This window comes from Cavia porcellus, unplaced genomic scaffold (assembly GCF_034190915.1).
Source record: "Cavia porcellus strain 051 isolate PalLab524CR breed Dunkin Hartley unplaced genomic scaffold, mCavPor4.1 scaffold_11, whole genome shotgun sequence".
NCBI classification, from domain to species: domain Eukaryota; kingdom Metazoa; phylum Chordata; class Mammalia; order Rodentia; family Caviidae; genus Cavia; species Cavia porcellus.
In genome coordinates, this window is record NW_026947494.1 from 67,425,221 (window position 1) to 67,440,863 (window position 15,643).

General features: G+C 40.3%; 1 protein-coding gene across 3 annotated transcripts in view; it reads left to right on the forward strand.

Moving 5' to 3' along the window:
* Cmya5 (cardiomyopathy associated 5) overlaps positions 1 to 15,643 on the forward strand; it is a 104,732-nt gene that overhangs the window by 68,645 nt on the left and 20,444 nt on the right. For 2 of the 3 annotated variants that reach the window (XM_013146624.3, XM_063258417.1), the window contains exons 3-7: positions 1,160 to 1,255; positions 2,772 to 3,005; positions 4,421 to 4,443; positions 8,742 to 8,860; positions 14,073 to 14,222. In XM_013146624.3, coding sequence (XP_013002078.2) covers positions 1,160 to 1,255; positions 2,772 to 3,005; positions 4,421 to 4,443; positions 8,742 to 8,860; positions 14,073 to 14,222 — 622 coding nt within the window. Of the gene's footprint in view, positions 1 to 1,159; positions 1,256 to 2,771; positions 3,006 to 4,420; positions 4,444 to 8,741; positions 8,861 to 14,072; positions 14,223 to 15,643 lie in introns of those variants that run through there. The other variant, XR_010050589.1, reaches the window with a different exon arrangement.

The following is a 15,643-nucleotide window of genomic DNA, read 5'->3' on the forward strand; positions in this document are numbered from 1 at the left end:
AAGGTTCCCCAGATCAGTGCTGAGTGTGGACAGGGAGGACTGTGGAAGATGTTTCTAAGGCTCAAAACTTGGCTGAGCCTTAAATGCAAGAGCTTTTCTATCAGTCAAAGGCCTGGAGAATATTGTAGAACTAGAGAATACACAGGCAAAGGCTCACATGTAAGGAGTGTCTGAGGAAAGGATGCAGCTGCAGCATGGCAGCTAGGGTTGGAAGATTCTGAAAGCAGGGACTCGAGGGACTAGAGGACAAATCCTGAAGATACTTCCTCATGTGATGGGAACTGAGTCATGAGTGAATGTGTTAAGTTTCTAGCAGGATACACTATTGCTAGGTTGATAACTCTGGTTAAATTAGGTGCCATCTTTCCTCACCACCCTGTTCATTTTCTGGTTGAGTATTTTAACTTGTTGAAGGTCTTCAGGACATTTGTGTACATTTGGTAGATAGTCTGTAGTATTTGGTATGCTGGAGTCCATCACCTCGCATGGCCAGGCTTTCCTGTGCACCTGAGGCCCCGGCCACAAACTGTGTACAGATACCTTAGATGTAGTGGGCCAGTGTTGTAGAGAGGCTGCTTTCTTAGAACGAGGCATTACTGAGGAGCTCATTTAAAATCTGTAGCTCGTTTAAATAAGCTCACTAATGTACCTAGCAATCAATTGTTTTGCATAAGAAGGTAAACTTTTTCCTTCTTTTAATCAGTTTTTTTTATCCATGTTTGCACTACGTAATGATTGCTTTCCTCGTAGGGGGTTGGTGAATGTACGTAACACATTTCAATTCTTTTTGAGTCCCCTTCTGCTCTCCTCCTTCAACCCTCTTTCCATTTCTCGATCCCTTTCCAGCTTGCTAAAAATCTATCTTCCTGTTTCCTATTATCTATTATTTATTTTCCTCTTTATTAACATTTTAGGTATCTTGTATACAACTGTCTTTCTGCAGTTACTTTGAGGCCGTCACTCCCAATCCTCTTAGTTGTTTATCATATAAAATTATGTATAATCAATGTAGCTGAAGCAGCAGGAATAATTCAAAGATTTGTTAGTAGAATATAATATACAAGATTTCTTCCACATACATCAGACTTACAAGGAAATTGGAGTCACTGCTCTTTTCCCAAGTGTTATGTATTGAGGGTGTTGTAATTCTTTTCTGCAGGTTCAATTAGCAGAATTTCTTGAAAATTTACAAGAAAAATCCTTGAAGATTGAGGCTTTTGTTAGTGAGATTGAATCATTTTTTAATACCATTGAGGTAAGTTAACATAATCCCTTTTTCTTATTATAAGTAAAGGATTCTGAGCTAAAAGAATCAGTGTGTGTGTGTGTGTGTGTGTGTGTGTGTGTGTGCACATACACAGGTGTGTTCTGCTCCCCATTGCTGTTTTTTTTCCCTTCAGAGTTAGCACTTAGTGTCTTGCTTGGATTCTGCTTTCTGTCTAATGACAAAGGGTTTGCCTGTCACAACAGACCCTTGATCATTTATACTTACTCCAGCCAGGGTTTTACTTGCTTTGCCAAATCTAGTTCACAGCCATATGAGATAGGTGTTATCACTTTCATTTAGTAACTGACAACGGAGACTTCAGGTTCTGAACATGGTTTTGCTTTTCCAGCTCTCCCTGGGTTACCCCTGCCGAGATGCTCACAGGTACTGCCAGGACCAAGCCCAGGCCCGCGAGCAGCTCTTGTGGTGCAGCTGATCTCAGAATCTCCCTCCCTCTCCACTGCTGCTTCTGCCATGTACCCCGCACAGTGGGGGAATGAGCAGTGATGTCCGCATCTGGGCAGAGACGGCCCTCATCTCCCCTCAGTCAAGGATGCCAGAGGGCCGGGGCCAAAGGATCGCTTTCACTTCTTTGTTTTTAATTATATTTATTAGTATATTTTTATATACATAATGATCACATTCATCACAGAGAATTTGCATCTGTACATGATATAACTTGGGTTTCTCCCCCTTCCCTTATCCTCCCTTCAACCCTTCCTCACTTCCCATTACAAAGCTTTGTTTCCATGTTTTCCTTCTTTTCTCATTTTTAAAAACATTTCCCTTCCTTCCTTTCCCCTTGCCTTCTCCCTCGTTCCCTTCCCTATTTGAACATTTTCCCCCTGTTTCACAGTACCTATTATACATTTTTGGTTTCTCACACCAGAGAAACAATGTAGTATTAACTATGGAAAGATAACTTTTAGAGAGTAAAACTATATGCCACCTTAACACTAACCCTGCTCATGAGGAAAGCCCCAAGAAATTGGGCTCTACAAATGGAGAAAAAAGGAGACACTGCCCCTTCCTGGAGAACATTTGGGAACCTAGGATCTTGCTCAATATCCTGGCACCTTCCTCCCTCACACTGATTTTACAGGAGTGTAGGAAATAGCAGCAACCCCTACCAACACCTGGCAGCGTTGGATTCTTGTTGGCTACAATACCATTTTGAAGTTTTATTGCATGGGAATGCAGCCAGATAAGACTTCCATACAAATGCCCCTCCCCTCATTTTTATGTTTCAGTATTTAAAAATTTCTGGATGGTACTCCTGCAACTCGTTCTATTGCAAAGCTAATTATAGCAAAGGTGTTTGGTAGGCCAAAAATGTAATATTAATTAAATATGAAGTGCACAGTCTAAAAATCTAAAATTCTGATTTTCTTATTGAGCTACCAGATGTCAGTTCTTTAAAAGAAAAAGAAGAGGAGGAGTAAGAGGGGGAGAAAAGAGATATACTTCTTACTTCATTCAGGAGTGTTTTTGTTTCTCCTCCTAGGAAAACTGTACCAAAAATGAGAAGCAGTTAGAAGAACAGAATGAGGAAATGATGAAGAAAGTCTTGGCACAGTACGATGAGAAAACCCAGAGTTTTGAGGAAGTGAAGAAGAAGAAGATGGAGTTCCTGCATGAGCAGATGGTTCGCTTTCTGCAGAGCATGGACACTGCCAAGGACACTCTGGAGGCCATTGTGAGGGAGGCTGAGGAACTCGATGAGACAGTCTTCCTGATGGTAAGTGCCAGGTGTGACAGGTACCTGCTCTGCTATAGATCTAATTTCAAATGCCATCTCTCAACAATCCTCAAAATTATTTTGATTTCAGTGTGCAGTTTGTATAATTCGGGCATTTTAGAATTATTTGTACATTCAGGATACCTACAGAAACTTCCCCACAAATCCTGAAATCCCAATGCCCAGACCTAGCTGACAGATTCATGGAGTTAGGCCATGTCACACAGGACGAGGATTCGTCTAAAAGGAAATGGAGACAGCCTTCCAATCTTATCCCTGCCACCCTGTCTCCTGGTTCTGGCATCCTCTCGCTAGCCGCTGGGTCTCTCCTCTCTACCTTGGAGTCTGAGGTGGCCTCTCATATTAGCCATTCTATCAGACACTGGCCAAAGCTGACAGAAACATTTTTCTGTCACTTTTCCATGCAAAAGGATGTCCTCTCTCAGGTAATGTGGTGGCATTTCTCCAAGTGGCTACCTAGATTCCTGCCCTAATTCCTACCCTAATTCCTGCAAGCAGTTTGGATGGGAGATTCCTTTGGATGTGCTTTAGCTGTTCCAGGGTCAGATCTCTAAGCCTCACAATTCTCAAGAACTTCAGGCAGATGCTGGCTTTCCACAGAACTAGGATTAACCAGGGAGCAAGGAGCCGGGTTCCCAGAGGGCATTTCCAAGTATTCTGATCAAACTGGGCATGGCACCACCTTTCGATGGATGATCTCTGTGTAGAAGATCCCTAGCCAGCTGGGCAAGTTGGCCACATCAGGGAGATCTTGGCCTCAATCACTAGCTTGCTTCATGTTTCATTAAGGCAGAGCTTCAGCCTTTTTAAATCAAGCACCCCTTGTGAAGGACAGCATTATTAAGGTGCTTGTGTTCCCCAAGAATCTTGTATTTGTTTGATAAGAATATTTCTTGTTCTCTAGAATTTACAAATTGAAATAACATTTTCCCTATTTTTGTATGGTCATTCTAGAAAAATTAGAAAATACAAGAAAGCACTGAGAAGGTGTGACTCTTCAGAGATAACCACTGACTCACACTTATATATATATTTAAGCAAATTTAAGTCATTTTTCTTGCCTCAGAGAAATCTATTCTGGAGGCTAAGCCATTTGTTAATAAATAGAAGCAGAGTACAAACAACCCATTGTCATCCTCACTGATCTATTGGAGAATGGAGACACTGAGAACTGAAGCCCCTCAGCTCTGACCATGGGGCTGGTGGGTGGCATCATGGGCTGAAGCTTGCATTTCCCAGGGCTCCAGGGAAGGGGAGGGAGACTGTTTCCGACTTTGTGGTCTTAAAGCTCTTGGTTAGTTTTCCTTTTTTGTTAATCTCTCTCTCTCTCTCTCTCTCTCTCTCTCTCTCTCTCTCTCTCTCTCTCTCTCTCCTCTTTCATCTTCCCCTACAAGTCATTTGAGGAAATCAATGAAAGGTATAGTATATAAGACATGCACAATGTAGTGGCTACTGGGACTATAGCATGAGTGGATGCTTTATTTTTATCTATTGATGCTTTGTAGAAAATGATCTGCCAATTAAAAATTTAAGGAGTTACTGGGCTTTCACTGTTAGACACAGCAACTTTAAAACCTAAATGGCAGCTTGAAAAGCAAATTGCATGGGCTTTAGCTAAATAACATAACATCATAATGTAGATTTTTAACTGCTTCCTTGAGATGCATTCTATATCTTCAAAGCATTATCTAGATAATCTTTCCCTCACTGCAGACAAAATTTTGTACACAACTTGGATTTATTGGTTAAATATGAGTATTTGAAGGAATCATCTGTATCTGCCTACGGTAAGCTTACGGCTTCTATAATCTTAATAGCATGCTCCCTCACCTGTCTTCAAAACATAGTCGCTCATTTATCTTCTCTTTGTGCTCAGCTAACCAGGAGTCTTACTCTTGATTTTGTTCTGTGAATGTTTAATACTCAATCTAAGAGATTCTTTATTCTTTAGAAAAGAAAAACATTGAACAAGAAATTAGAAAATTATTAGAAAAATATAGACATGTTTTTTCTTTCTCTCTCTCTCTCTCTCTGTCTCTCTCTCTCTCTTTCTCTCTTTCTCTCTTTCTTTCTTTTTCATGTGTGATGCTGGGACTCAAACCCCAGGCTTCCCTCATGCTGGGCAAATGCCCTCCCTAACCCTAGGCTACGACCAACCTACGACCAAGCCCATGTTCAGTTCTTGAAGCACTTGATGTGGAAATACTTACACTGATCCAACTCCTTTTCTCTTTTGTCCCCTTGCAAAAAATGAGGCCTTTTCTATAGGTTGAACCTAATGTTTAAGCTTTTTAATGTGTGACTTTAAATGTGAATTTATACATTGTAAATATTATCTTCAATTTATTTCCATACCAGTTCAAACTGTGAAATTGCCCGGAGTAAAACCAGAAATTTGTATGTGTGATGTATTAAGATATATAAAAATGGATTTGGTTTGGAAACCAAATCTTTTTTACATAATTGAAATCACTCAGATGAATTCTAGAAAATTCTATTCAACAGAATATTGTCAATACCTTTTATGAAAATAGTTTGTGTATTAATATTTATGTCAATCAAGAAGAGTTTTATATAAATAGAACTACCTGAGGAGCTTTAAAAAATATTGATACCTAAATCTCATCTTTTGAGCTTCTACTTTAATTGGTCTAAAGTATAATCTTTAAAACTTTCCAGATAATTCTAATTCGCAGCCTGGCTCGGGAACCTCTGGTACATAGCACTCTGTCCTCTGCCCAGTGGCTCCTCACAGTGTCTGTGCCTAACTCATCTGAAGTTTGTTTAACCAAAGAGCTGGGCCCCAGGAGCTGCTATACTGGAGTTTCCAGGGTAGTACCTAGCATATGCATGTGTTCAGTTCCCCAGAGCACTGAGTCTCAGATGCACTACGCAGGTCTTGAAGCTGATACCAAGACCTTGCTCTTGATTTCCTAACTATTATTGTCTTTCCTATTAAAAAGTATGGCTTTATAGTGTCATTCCATATATACTGGATATTGTAGGTGTCTGTTTGATTATTTATGCTTCAACAATTCAAGGAAGATAATGGTTGGTTTAAAAAAAGGGATACATAAAAATTTGTGAATATTTTTACCTTAAAATGCTCTAGAATGTTTTTATTTGTGTAAGTATTAGAATACTGCTAGTACTAATTGGCAACCATTTAATACTAAATGGCATTTCTTTGGTTGTATGCTTAAATTTGTCAGTGTCTTGTTTTAATGCATTGTATTTCCTTGTCCAGTTGACAGGAAATTAATCTTTACTAAGGCTGCATGTCACATAAAGAGAACACACTTGGGATAACCATTATTTTTCTGTAGAGAAGAAAGAATGAAATTCAAGGGTTTGGTGAAGAAATATGAGCAATTACTTTTTATTTTTATATTTATTTTTTGGTACTAGGAATCGAACTCATGACCTTGTGCTTTCCAGGCAAACACTTATGCTGTTGAGCTATATAAGCAATTGAAGAAACCTTTGTTAACATGTGATGTGCACACATACATGTATATATGCACACACATGTGCACACATACCTGTCCTTTCATGTCCTCTAGGCACGTCTATCTCCATGTCTCAGAGTTATTGGTATTTCCTTTCTGTAAGTGCTAAATATCTAGTTTATTTGACCTTGCTGCGTTTTCTTTATATCTCTAAAGGCAGTGCTTGTATATTAAATGATTTGCCTGACACCAAAAATGCTTAAATTAAGGAATGCTGTCAAGCATATTTAGCTCAACATTTGCATATCTTGAAAAACACATTTGCTTAGAAAATAGTCTTCTGTTAAGGAGATGCATTCCCCCTCCACTTTGCTTTTCTGTATTATAATAATGAAAAGAATTTCAACCATTTCAGACCTACTTATAAAAAGATGTCTTCTTGCCCTTTCATATGCTGATGTGAAAATGGAGCAGGCAGTGCACAAGGGAAACACTCAAACCTCTTACTTGTGGAATCCACAGCCAGAGCTTTTGTGCTACACAAAGTCCTGCGTTTAGGCAGGGTGTGTATTGAGAGAACTTAGTGCATCTATTGTTCACTGTTTTTTGTTAACTCTGACTCTGTTGTTTCTACTTCTGCACCTCAGATCCTTAGTTTACACCTCATTTGCTTCTCAGCCTATCTTGTCCATGCTTGATGCTTTCTTAGATACTTGCTGAGATCTTTTTCACTCCTCTTGCAGAAACAATTCTGAGCTCCCCTGGCTTTAAAAGATAAATGGAGGTTCTTGGCAGGTCTGAAAGGCTGTTAATGGTTGGGACCACAGCCACTTTTCTATTTGATCGCTCACTGTCTAGTAGAGACAGCTGGGAAAGAGCCCAGCTCTGTGGTCCTCACTGCCCTCTGGCCCTATAGGGGGTCAGGCTCTTCCCTTCTCTGCTCTGTTCCTGCTATCCTTCCCTCTATAATACTCTTGTCCCTTTCCTGCCTAGCAACCACTCACATGTTCTTTAAGACCCAACTCAAATGTCTTCTTTTTGAATCCCTGATTGGAGCCATCTCCCATACATCAGTGTCCAATAATAGGAAACAGAAGACTGTCTTTAAGTGCTTCAGTCATCTCCTCTCATGCTGACCCCAAATCTACTACCTCTGAGATCTCGATGTCCTAGCCAGATGGCACTATTGACCTCTTATTAAAAAATATGTTTATTAAATGCTTACTATGTGCCAAATATTTACATTGCAATGCAGCAGTGAATGAAGCAATTCCTTTCCTGCATGTAAATTATATTCTGGTGAAGTGGACATATAAAAATCAAATAGCTGATGATAAGTTTGAAAAACCAAGTGGAATAAGAGCTGGAGGAGATGGGTATGCCATGTTAGCCTGCAAGAGAGCGTTCATACACTGAGTGAAGGAAGCAGCTCTGTGAGTGCGCAGGAAGGTAGCTCCAGGGCACCTTACAAGGCCCCAGTGGGCCTGTTCTGGAGTCATAGGCTCTTGGAAATGAAGGCCAGGCAGCTCCTTGAACTTGACTCAGTTACTGAAGTGAGTCCTGTACCTGTGTGGCACACACGAAAAAGCTTCCTGCCTGCAAGGCCTGTGCTAAAGACTCATTCTTTGCAAATGCTCTCTTTTTCTCTTTCCCTCACCTTTTTTTAAAAATCCATATTTCCCTTCAATACAAATGTTAAGAGCATCCGTTGGTACTCCCCCTAGGAGAGGCTTGAATTCTAAAAGCTATTAATGTATAAATTGTGGCTTTTTTAGTCTTTTTAAGGATGGTAGGCTTTGCCCTCTTATGCTGATATAACCTTAACCCTGGCCCAGTGCTGGGCTATTTTGGGGAGAATGAAATGACCAGAGGCTTGGGGTTGAGTGTGAGAACCTCCTACAGTGTGTGAATCTCCCAATGAGCTCTGAAAATATAAATCTTCTAGAAAAAAAAAAATCAGAGTCATTGAAATACTTTTTTAAGAACTTATTTTATAGAAAAAAGTTTAATGCTGCATAATTTATTAAGCTGTTTTCAAGTCTGAGGCTACAGAAATGAAATTTTTAATATTACCAATGGCCTAGGACATTAGACATTAGACAAACTATTTTCAGACTCCCAGTACAGCTGTATTCTTTCTGGTGGTGTGGGTATCAATCATAAAAACCATAAAAACCACTGCCACTGAGACTGGCTTCCTTTTGGGAAGTGGCTCCTGGATTTGGCTGTGCTGTTCTCTCTGACTCACTGCAGTCTGCTCCCCTAGGTTGCTCTCTGCCGTGGCGAGCACAGCTTCGCTGGAGCACATGCCGGCCGCCTTCTCGTTGTTTGAACATTATGACGACGCCTCAGCCCAAAGTGACCAGATGTTAAAGCAAGTCACTGGTGAGCATTTTAATTTGTTCATTACCTTGATGAAATTTGGCAGCTTGTGCTTTTTTTTTTTTTTTAATAAAATTTCTATATTTGGAAGAAGGAAAAGGCTGGTGGTAAAACTTGAAAGCCTGAGGTCAGCATCCCATCACAGACTGGGTTTTTGGCTGGAGCTTCGTGGCTGTGTTGGGTTCGGAGGGACCAGAGCAAATCCCTGTGGGACCAGAGGCCCCTTCCTGCACCCCATCCCATCTCTGGTTTTTCAAAGTGAGATCTTGCTTTTCTCTCTGTATGGAAGAATTATTATTTCTGTCTTCAGCCAGCTATAGAAGGAAAGAGGGATCAGATAATTCCATGGTGTTGAATTGATTTTTCCTGGTGAGTGCATGTCAACTCTTTTCCCTTTTCTCAAACCAAATGGGTCAGCGTGGTGCACTAACAGGGCAGCACTGTGGTGTGTGGCAGCAGCCTCCCACTCAGCTGCCAGAGGCGATCTACTAGTTCTGCAAAATGGTTTTTAATGTGCTATTTTCACAAACAATAGAACTTACTTAGATTTTTTTAAAACTGCCATGTTTCAAGTTGCCAAGTTTTACTTACTGTACAGAAGGCTCACCTGTCCTCTTGAAAAGATGCTGTGTTCTTCCAAAATTAATTAAAGATGGCAGTAGTGTTTAAACTGACAGTTACATTTCATTTCTATAGGAAGAAACATTGGGAGTTGACTTTAAGTCCTTTGTCTTCTAACAAGTGGGGGCACACTATTACGGAAGATGAGGTAAATGTGGCTTAGTGGTAGCTGGACTTCTTTGACTCTAGCTTCTAGAGATTCTTTAAAAAAAATCTGTAGTGAAATATACAACACAGTAGCGTCTTAGCCATTTTAACTTATGCAAGTCAGTTGCATTGAGTCCACCAATACTGCTGTGCAACTGTTACCACCATCTATGTCCAGAGTGCCCCATCTTCAAAACTGATGCTCTGTCCCCATTAAACAGTACCTGTCTGTTCCCCACCTCCTCCCCCCAGCCTAGAAATCAGCATTCTCCTTTCTATGAATTCAGCTACTCTCTTATTTACTAGAAGTGAAACCATAGATTACTTTTCTCTTTGTAACTGTCTAATTTCACTTAGCATATTGTTCTTGTAATAACTCGGACCCCGGTATAAAAATCCAAGGAAGCAAGAGACTGAGATTTTGGAAGCAAGGGCTTTATTTCCAGGCCTGGTGACGAGTCTCTGGGAGCCAATTTGGAGACTGCGAGCCAGAGACTGAAGGGAGGACTTTAAAAAGAGGCTGGAAGAAAAGCGGGGGGGGGGGGGCCACAAAGAAACCTGCAGAGCCATCAAACTTGTTGACCCAAATCTGGAAACTGTATAGCTGTCCACTTAGTTCTGACAACCTCGGGAGTCTCTGGCGCCTTCTGAGTTACTCCCATCCTGCAGATAAGAATTATCTGCAATAGCATTTGCAGAAGAAAGTAGAAAGCTAATTTTGTCAAGACAGCTCATTAACACTAACAGGTGGGAAGGGGTCAAAGTTACAAGAAGCTGAAACTTAAGCCTTCATAAGGATTTGGAACTTAACCCTTTTGGTGCATTAGGGTTAAGCCACAACATTTTCTTGTAATTTCTCTGAAGCTAAGGTACATTTTATGACAGACCACCACCGGGTCAGGAAGAGGCCACCAGAAACCCAAAATCTTTATGGCCTAGCCTAGATAGATAGGTAAGGGGAGAGGGAGGCAATAAGGTGCCATACAGAACAGAAAACGGCGGTTATGTTTTTCTTTCTTTCTGAGGAGGGCGATCAAAGTCAGGTAAAGGGTTATGCTAATAAGCAAATCTCCCTGCACACAAGCAAGTTACTTCAAACAAGTGTGAATTAGAGGGCCATCCTAGTTTTCTTTACCTCTTTAGCAGAGAATAGAGGCACCTAACAGTGATTAACAACCCTTGTTAGCTCGTTTTAGCACAACTTCTGTTATGTAGAGGGCAACAATAGTTAACATATCAATTAGGTAAGGTTTTAGAATTCTTTACAGAGGAGAGCACTGCTTAACATATCAACTAGGTCATCCAAAGGGAAAAGGAAAACACATACATAAGCCGTGTTTCAGGTTTTGTTATAATACACATATAACGAAGCTGTTTTCTTAGAGTACAAGAGTTCTCAGAGTTTGTTGATGTTGTAGCATGTGGCAGAATTTCCTTCCTTTTTAGGACTAAAGAATGTGTCCTCTTTTTTTGAATGTATATACCACTCACTTATCCCCTGACTTACACAATTTAGGATTAGGGTTAGGGTTAGGGTTGTTGCTTCTAATTCTTGGTCTTTTTGAATAATGTTCTCCTGAGGCCTTTTTGACAGCTAGATTGGTAGCTAGACTTCTCTCTGAGTATGACAACTCTTGGGCATTACTCAGTAGATTCACATGGGGTATTCATGGAGGACCTCTCCACCCATATCTCTCCCTCGAGCAAGGACTTCTAAGTGACCTTTTCTTTCTTTTGACATCACACTTATTCAAGTTTGTCACTAAGATGTGTAAACGGAGTCACTAACGCATAAAATCTGGGCCTATGATGTTCTGCTACACAGGAATTACAAACCCAGCCTCCGTTGTTTAGGGTATCTCCATGGACTATATTTGTACCTTGTTTGTTTTTAGGATACTTCAAAGAGAAAGCACTTCCAGGTTTTGGAAAAGGTGTGTTTAATTCTTTGAGAGGAAGGAGTATGTTAGGAACAAAATTATGTTTAGAATACGTGTTTTACTTAACTGCCTGCATCTGATTCTTAATATTTAGTGATAGGGCAGGTCAATTATGAACCTTTAGTTTGTTAAGTTTTGTGTGAGAGGGTGAAGAGAGAGACAGAACACCATTGTTTAAAAACCAGACACAACTCAATATACAATTTATAGGAGAAAACAAAGAGAACATTTTTTTTGGCTTAAGGAATTCTTTGACACTGCTCCAACAACTACCAACAATGGTTGAAACATTCTTGGTTGATTTTCATATTAAAATTTACTGAGCCTCAAAAAGAAAGAAAAGAAAAAGAAAATTTGCTAAGCCTCACCCACCTGCCTGGACTCCTTAGATGGTGGCGCTCATATTCTGCAGGGAAGATGAAGTCAAAGGCTGCGCAGGGCCTGCTTGCCGGTTTCTCCTTTGTGGCCTCTGCAATCTGCCAGATGTGGGTCCCTCGATCAGCTGCACCTCTGGGAGGCTCCTGCCCCTCCTCTCCACTTGCTGCCAGTGCCATTTCTCCTGAATGTTCCCACCATTACATGTGAAGCACTTGATATGTATTACCCTGCTTTTCCTAACAACCCTAGGAAGTAATATGTCATTGTTTACTCTGTACCAACTGTAAAGATAATACAGCTAGTAACTGAAGCTTGGGCTGGCCTGTCTGATCTGAAGTTTGTGAATAAGACCACCCTCCTATCCCACTTCTTGTTTTTCAGAGATGTATTTTTTCAACTTTTTAAAATCTCAATTGAATTTTGTCAATATGTCTCTTTTTGTTTCATTCTTTAGATCCATTTCTTTCTCATTGTTTAGTTTCTTGTCTGACTAAATTTGGTTCCCCCCCTCAACATTGAATAAAATTATCTCATTAAATGTGGCCCGTATTTATTTCAGTAAGCTTACAGTATCTCTCAGGAAATTGCTGACTGAGGAAAAAATAACCACACGCAAAAAAATGTAAAAGCATGACATCTTCTTAAATGTAGGAATAACCTTTTTCTTTAATTTATAAAATATATTCAGTGACTTTGTGTCATGAATTTTGGAAGAAAATTGCACAGAGCTTGATTTGTGTTGTTATATATCACATTATTGTTCAGTATGTACAATTATAAACTAAAAACCCCTAGTAAAACATTTTGAGAACATTATTACCTTTAAAATTCAGAGCAGCACAATTCTTATACTGCAATGGCAAGCAGAAGTGCTAAAATGATGCCCAAGACTTAGAGGCAGATTTATTTTATGTCGATGGGCACTGATTGGGATCATTTCCAAAATATCAGGCTCAGGAAGGGAGATTTTTATGGGACTGCAAAGGGGAAGTACAGAGGCAGTGTACTGGACTGTCTTTGATTGGTTCTTACAATATGCATCATAGTGACCAGCTGTTTCTAGGAGACAGAAGCAACCAGAACTACAACAGGAACTGTCGCCTGGGCAACTAAAAAAACTGAAATATACTGGCTGAGGTGGCCATTTTTTGTTACAATACTAGATATCTAAAACTTACATCTAATTCATTTAATAGGGTATTCCCTGTTAAGAGAGAGAGAGAGAGAGAGAGAGAGAGAGAGAGAGAGACAGAGAGACAGAGAGACAGAGAGAGACAGAGAGAGAGAGAGAGAGAAGGAGAGAGAGACAGAGAGACAGAGAGAGACAGAGAGAGCGAGAGAGAGATAGAGACAGAGACAGAGAGAGACAGAGAGACAGAGAGAGAGAGAGACAGAGAGAGAGAGAGAGAGAGAGAGAGAGAGAGAGAGAGAGAGAGAGGGAGAGAGAGAAAGACACCATAAGTGCCTGTCTGGCAAGCACGAGGTCATGAATTCAATCCCCAGTACCGCAAAAAAAAAAAAAAAAAGAGAAAGAGAGGCTTAGTCATGTTGAAAAGAGAAAATTAAATAGTAGTTTCAGAAAGTATATTTTAATGTTAATGTTTAATGTTTAATTGTATTTTAATGTCTCATAATGATTCATTAGAAAATCTTTTCCAATTTTGATGTTGCAACTATATCTTAAAAGGGTTTCATTGGTCTCTATTGTCAATACCACATAGGCTCTATATCGATATATGACAGTACCGCAATGATCTAGCAAAGCAGGATGAAAAGATTACATCTTGTTTTGAAGGACAACCAAGTCATTTGATACATCCTCTAACCTCTATAAATTTATTATTGTAAGTATAGGACTACAGAAGAGTGCTATTCAGTGATCCCAATTGGGAACCTTTTCTCTTTATTTCTACTTGTATAATTTGTGCACGTATAAAATGCACATACAACCACAATGATAATCACATCCAAAGAAGGAAACTAGGGTTGGGACTGGAAGTGAAGATCTTGTACTTTTACTCCATATATTTTTTGTGTTGTTTGAATTGTGTTCTAGCAAGTTTAACTTTTGCAAAACAACCAGTGAATAGCAGCAGCATTAGTTATAGTGAATGACGCTCATATTCCAGTTCCACAGCCTCCGAGGCTAGAACCTCAGGAACCAAATTCAGCCACAAGTACAACGATTGCAGTTTACTGGAGCATGAACAGAGAAGATGTTGCTGATTCCTTCCAGGTTTACTGCATGGAGGAGCCACAGGACAACCAAGAAGTAAATGGTAGGTTTGCTAACGCAAATACAGATGCAAGTGGATGTGTTTGCATCTGAATGTGAAGTATTTAGATATATGGATAGTATATGTATAGATATATGTATAGATTCTTTTTACAAAGACATTTACAACCACTTATAAAATGACAAAAGCTCAACTACATAGTGAAATCAAAACAGCAGAGTAGTCCTTGGAAGTCAAGATGGAGGAAAAGAAAAACACAAATATCATCATAAGGGTCAGTGTGAATACGATAACAGGTTTGAATTTGACTACAAGGTCTCAGAAAAACAGGATTCTGGTTTTCACTGAGTATCAAAGACAGCATGCAGTACATTCCAGAATGTCAAAGAACAAAGTTTTAATCAGCACTGATATCTGAAAGATGAATGTATTGTATCACACTTTGTGGAGGAGAGATGAGCTGTACACTGGGCAGTGTACTCCCAATAATTTTGGTGCAGCCCTGTTGCTAAGCTAAGTCTTTTGAAATGCAGTGTGTGAATTAATTTAGAAAAAAGTACAGACAAGGCAAAAGCAACTGTAGGTATGAAATTGGGAAGCTTCTTTTAGCAATGGCTCACCAGATAAAGATATCAGGTTTTTGGGATGCTTGCCTTTCAGTCGCCAGGCCCTACTCGTCTCCACCAAAGGACTGAACAGGACAAGAGTGTTGACAAAATTCATTTGAAAAAGTGACAGTGGAGGGTAAGGGAGAAACTGACCCTGTCAGGCAACTTGGGCCTGACAAAAGAGGAAAAATTAAAAACAAAAATAAAAGTCCACACTGGGGAACGTACGGCGGCTGACATCAAGAGGCACTCCAGCAAGCTCTTCCTGGAGTGTGCCCGTCTCCTGGCCTCCTGTAACTGACTGGTCCTGCCCACTCCCCACAGCCAGCTTTGCCTTCCCCCATTCTGCCCCAGGAGTAGGGTAAAATAGGCAGGAAAGGCCTATGTAATGAGGATTTGTCACCATATCTCTGTCACAGTGCAACAGTGTTATGTCCCCTTAGCAAATGAGAAGGACAGGAGGTCACATAGTTTGTCCAAGATCACACAACTCGTTTGCAATGGGGACAGGATTCAAACACAGATCTTTCAGACTCACAAGCGCAGATTATGTTTGTTCATCTATTTATTTTTTTATACCACACTTTATTTCTTTCAGTAGCCTTCAATAACTGTGTCATGAAACTCTCTGCTGCTTTAAGACTTCTCTTAATAGCTCTGGGGTGGGGTGCTTTGTGTGTGTGGTCTGGGAGACTGAACCCAAGGCCTTGCTAGGCATAGGCTATCCCACTGGGCTACAACCCTGCCCCTTTTTACTTTTAACCTTAACACAGGGTCTCATTTAGTTGCCGAGGCTGGCTTTGAATCTGTGGTCCTTTTGCCTCAGCTTCCCGAGTAGCTGGATGACAGGGGTGC